A 5120-nucleotide genomic window follows, 5' to 3' on the forward strand; every position below is an offset into this window, starting at 1 on the left:
TATTTATTTTATTTTAGTATGTATGAGATCATTCATCAATATTACCTATTGCCCACGACTGTGTGGCAGATTGTAATATCTATCAATAAATAAATCTATCAAAAATTTTCAAAAAAAAAATATATATATATACGTTAAACATATTCTTGATATGAAACATGACCTTCCCGTGTGGAAGATTAGAGTCTTTTTAGCCGAACCTTGGTATTTAGTTTTCTACAATTCCCTATCTTGATCGTGCTTCATCCATAATGAACAGCCACACTGTTTTGTTATTTTGTCGGCCAAGCCCTTGCGTTGTCGCCCCCTTGGTCTCGTTTTGTCCTTGGGAATCAACTCTGCAGCTCGCCTCACCCAGCTGTCTTTGGATTTCCTCATGAGCTGTCTCATGATTTCCCAGGCCCACTTAATTTTTCTAACGTAGCTTATGCCAGCTCCAGCTCCAGATTTCAAAACTTCATTTCTTATTCCGTCTTCTGTACATTTATTATTTTTTAGACTTTTTATAACTGCTTCTACTTCAGTTGTCATATTCGGTATTACAAAATAATACATTTCAACGTTGGTTGCTTTTGTTTTGGTGAGATATTTGATATTGTTCTTGAAAAAAAACTTTGACTGATTTTATGATTTATTGCCTGTTACTTTCCATGACTTCTTTCTGGTTTCCTAGATTTGCTGGCCAGAAATTTCCTTCGCTTAGTTCTTTTTTAATTTTTTTGATCGAACGGCTGTTATTTAATACATCAGTTATTCTTTGCTCTTTATAATCCTAAGTCCTGTTTAATGTTGTGTCTGATTAGTTTATTTAGTTGAGAATTATTATTTTCGGTTGGATTAAGTATAGATTTTTTTCCTTTGCTCTATCAATTGCAACGTACTCTCGGAGAATTTTGAGCGATAATCGTTGTGTCTGTACAATTTTAATTTTGCATGACCTGATGCTTTCTGCATTTTACTTCTAACGTCTATATATAATTCTTGGATGTCGCTGTTTATCTTTTCACTTTCGATATATTGTCTTGTTTCTTCCATTATTTTCTGAAAAACTTCGGTGTTTATGTTTCTTGTGACTGTTGTGAAATGGAAAGGTCTTGTTTTTTCATTCTATCAAATCTGAGGGTGGTCCTGATCAATCTGTGGTCCAAGTTGAAGTTAAAATTTGTTAGTACTTTGCAGTTTTTTATTATGTCAATTCTGTTAGTTAATGCAAAAGAAAAAGTACAGTAAAAGTTATATAAGTTTTCATAAACAAATAAATTAATAATATAGCTTTAAGAACTAATTATTTTATACAAATTGCTATAAGAACATGATATGATCATTTGTTTTCAGTTTGGAAAACTATGTAACCATTGATGGCAGCAGTCTCACACAAATTATTTCAAATATTTCAGCCGTATTACCCATAAGGTTTGATATGTATGGAGGTAATTTTATCTTCTAAAACTATGATGTATTTAATTTGACTGTCACTTTTTTTTAACTTTTTTTTTTTTTAAGGCTTAGTAGGAAAAGTCTACCAAGCTCAAATTATTGACACTGACTACATCAATTTCGCAGTGGTGTATCTGTGTAAGCAAGGATTTATCTTTAAAAGCGGTAAGAAAATATTTAAGTTCGGATATTGATCAATCCTATAATTAAAAATTAACAATCAATCCGACAATTGTTTCGAGAAAATAATCATTATAATACAATTTCGATTTTATCCCTTAACAGCATTGCTTATGAACACAACTTGAGAATTAATTTTTTATATTTTGGAAGTATTAAGTACCTTGAATAACACTACAAATTATGAGAAATAAGTATTATCTCTTTGATATAAATATATGGTGTGTTTGCAAAATTTTTAGGCTGAGGGTCCAATATTATTTGAATAATTGTGGACAGCGAACTTTATGCGCTCTCTCGAACGTCGCTATCCACCGCCGAAGTTTTAGACAAGTTCAGCGGAGCAATACTGTTGCAGTCACTCTAAAAAGATACCTGAAAGAAAGGCGACTCGACGTGGTTCCTGCACTCCAAGCAGTCCCTTAAGCCTTATCTGCGTAGATCTCCAGGGAGTCAACGAACAATGAAAAAACAGGGTGTCGGATGGTTTTATTATATTGAAGGCCTTGATTTCGCTGTATAAAAATGATTAATCAATTTTTGGTTCTGAGACCAGTCTTAACTTTGTGAACGCACCATGTACATACTAATTTCTTACAGTAATAATGAATAGTTTAATTTCCTCGTTACAGCCTTACCCATGTAATTGCATTAATGTTTCTAGCCTGCCAACAATGGCAGTTCCCTTCTTTAGGGTTTCCCATCGATTTCGTTGATTTACAATTATTTGCTTCAGAGCCGGATTAAGCCGGACCTACACGTTTGCAACTTTACCCAAATTCAAAATAATTACGTATGCTTGGTAAATGAACAAAAACCTCGAACATTTGTTGACTATTACTTTCTATATACATTGTTTTTATAATAAAAAGAAACAAAATGAAGAGAGGTAAAGTGAAAGAAAATAAAAATATCGGCAAAGAAGATGGTGATAAAAATGATATTAGATAATCTTTATAAAAACTTGACTTTCGTTCTTGTATTTTAATTAGATACTTATTAATTTAATTGCTCAGATATATAACATTCCTATAAATTTACATTTTTACAAAAATAAACCACTAAAGTTAATTGAATGGATTTGAAACAATGTATTTCCAGCCGATTGATATAATTTTTAAACACACAATCTTAAACTATAGTTATTTATTGATTAACAATCAGGAAAATTATTTAATTTATTAAAACTTGTTTAGCACAAATATTTATCTGTTAGCAGTTTCAAAACAATACTGAGCACAAACATGGGGATAGAGCACATACTTGTCCAAACGCCTTTTGATTGTACAGCCAACAAACGACGAGTCAGCCACAAATTCCGGCCATTTTGTACCAGCCAATCTCACTAACCCATCCACACGATTGCACATGCACGAATTGGCCATTGTTTGGCAAATCTGTAACAGTAACTTAAGAATATAATTGAATTCAATATAGGATTAAATACTTCAAAATCACAGAATCTTGCAATGCATGAGATTATGTATACGAAACTGCTGTGATGAGTTATTTAAAATAAATTGATTTGGCAGTGAGATGCCGAGTTCTTTGTGAAGTCTGCTAGTTGGGCGTCTGGCAAACGTGTATTGCACCTTTACAGAAAGTAACTTGTGATGGGTTGTTTCTTATGACAGCCTTTGGCAGGTCATTTAAGAAGGTTATGAAATTTTTAAAAAAGTCAGTCTTTTGAGCCCAAATTGTTTCAAAACACTAACGAGAGATTATTGAGTAATTCGAAACACCAAACTTAAACATCATTTGAGCACTGTGCACAAAAAAATGTCCTAAACGCAACTGACGGCAGATTTAATTTTAGTATTTTGAGGTCAAGTGTTTTCAATAGAATCATAATCTGAGCCATCAAACTAAAAAATCGGTTGGGCCGTTTGCTTGAACATTGTAATGAACCTAAAAATGAGGAGGTTTAGACACTCCTAGAAACTCTCCTTGGGATTTCGCTGTATTCGGGTAATAAACAATAATAATAATAACAAACAGTAATAAAGTGGCTTGTTTGAACATAAACACAATATTAACTGTTTACAATAGTGAACCGGTAGGTCTTATCTTGATTCTAATTATTCCGGAACTAATATTTTCTGCTTTATGCTATAAGAGGGAACTCATGATCATTATTAACAAAATTTTAAGACATTAAAATAATACATTTAAGTCCCAGAAGTTTTGCTTCTGTCAGCCAGTCCCAAGACTGCCACAATTTTTTTTTTATAATATAGAGAGAGACTTAAAATGGTAGACAGAGAGATGAGAGGTTTGTATTCGGGAAAATAGGAGATTTGCAATTTTTCAAATAAGCAAATTTGTTTTATTCAATTTATTTATTGATATTTACAACTGTTCATAAAATACAACAAGTAAATTTGAGGAAATCATAATGGTATGGTACAAGCATGTAGAGAAACTACCCATTGGTAGCACTATAAAATAAGCAAAATTAAAACTTTTTTAGTATTTCTGTTATTTTTATTTATCTATTTTTTTTAACACTAACACGTATATTTGTCTTAAATTTTCAGAAATGGCCTACCTGTTGTCCAGATCGCGGAATTTTGTAGAAGATCAATTCTCTGCAAGAATCGGTAGTGCAATGTACACAATAGGACTCACCGCATCAGATTTACGACGGAGTATTAATTCTAATTGTGGATATAACGAACCAGCTGTGTGAAGCAAAAATGTCATTTTGACTTTTAATAACGAATGTAGACTATTAATAAATGATATAGATATGTGAAAATGTATATTAATAATCCAGTGCAGAAAGAGTCTCAAAAGGATCTTCATGATAAACAAAAAATGGAAAAATCTTGAAACCCAGAACATTGAACCAATAAAGATTTTAGGTTAACTTATCGTTAAACAGAAGTTTGCATGAAAAGCTAGATAAAAATTTACATTTTCAGCAATGCGGTCATGAACTAGTTAGTTAACCATGATAAAATATTAGTTACCCAATATAAGAGTTGTTATCGCGTTTGCCAAAGACTATAGAAGTGTGGAGAGCAAAGTAATAAACCATTAGCTGTCTAATTTATTTATAGATTTACGTAATAAAATAATTGTATGTCAATGCATTTAGATTGAAGAAAAGAAACTGACATAATTAGGTTACAATAGGTCCCATCTTTTCCTTGGGTTTATCTTGTTTTCTTTTTTAGTGTCTAATTTTAAATGTTTAGTTGTTAGGAAGTGCAGCGATATACGACAATTATAGCGAGTAGGTTGGTCGATTCAGCAAAAAGAAAATGCAATCCTTCCTCGCCGGACCCGCTCCGCTAAGACCCCCGGGAAGCGACGATTCCAAATAAGGTTTGAAATATTAGCTTAAAACGGGAAGAGGAAACTTTAAGATAGTTTAATCGAGCCATTATTTAAAAAGTGCCTGAAATTGAAAAATGGCATGAAACCCTCCACTCCGGACCTCCATTATAGTCTTACTTATCTGACTTTTTAAACAGACAATTATAGCGAGTAGTTTGGTA

General features: G+C 32.3%; 1 protein-coding gene across 1 annotated transcript; it reads left to right on the forward strand.

Moving 5' to 3' along the window:
• Positions 1-1335: 1335 nt before the first annotated feature.
• Positions 1336-4375, forward strand: LOC106691986 (apolipoprotein D; the record flags this gene model as incomplete). The annotated part of the gene is given in 3 exon segments (XM_067050812.1): positions 1336-1430; positions 1504-1602; positions 4155-4375. Coding segments are annotated over 3 exon segments (346 nt in total), but the record flags the coding sequence as incomplete, so codon positions are not given.
• Positions 4376-5120: the final 745 nt, after the last annotated feature.

Source organism: Halyomorpha halys, unplaced genomic scaffold, assembly GCF_000696795.3.
Source record: "Halyomorpha halys isolate HHAL.00 unplaced genomic scaffold, Hhal_1.1 Scaffold6537.1, whole genome shotgun sequence".
In the NCBI taxonomy this organism is placed as follows: domain Eukaryota; kingdom Metazoa; phylum Arthropoda; class Insecta; order Hemiptera; family Pentatomidae; genus Halyomorpha; species Halyomorpha halys.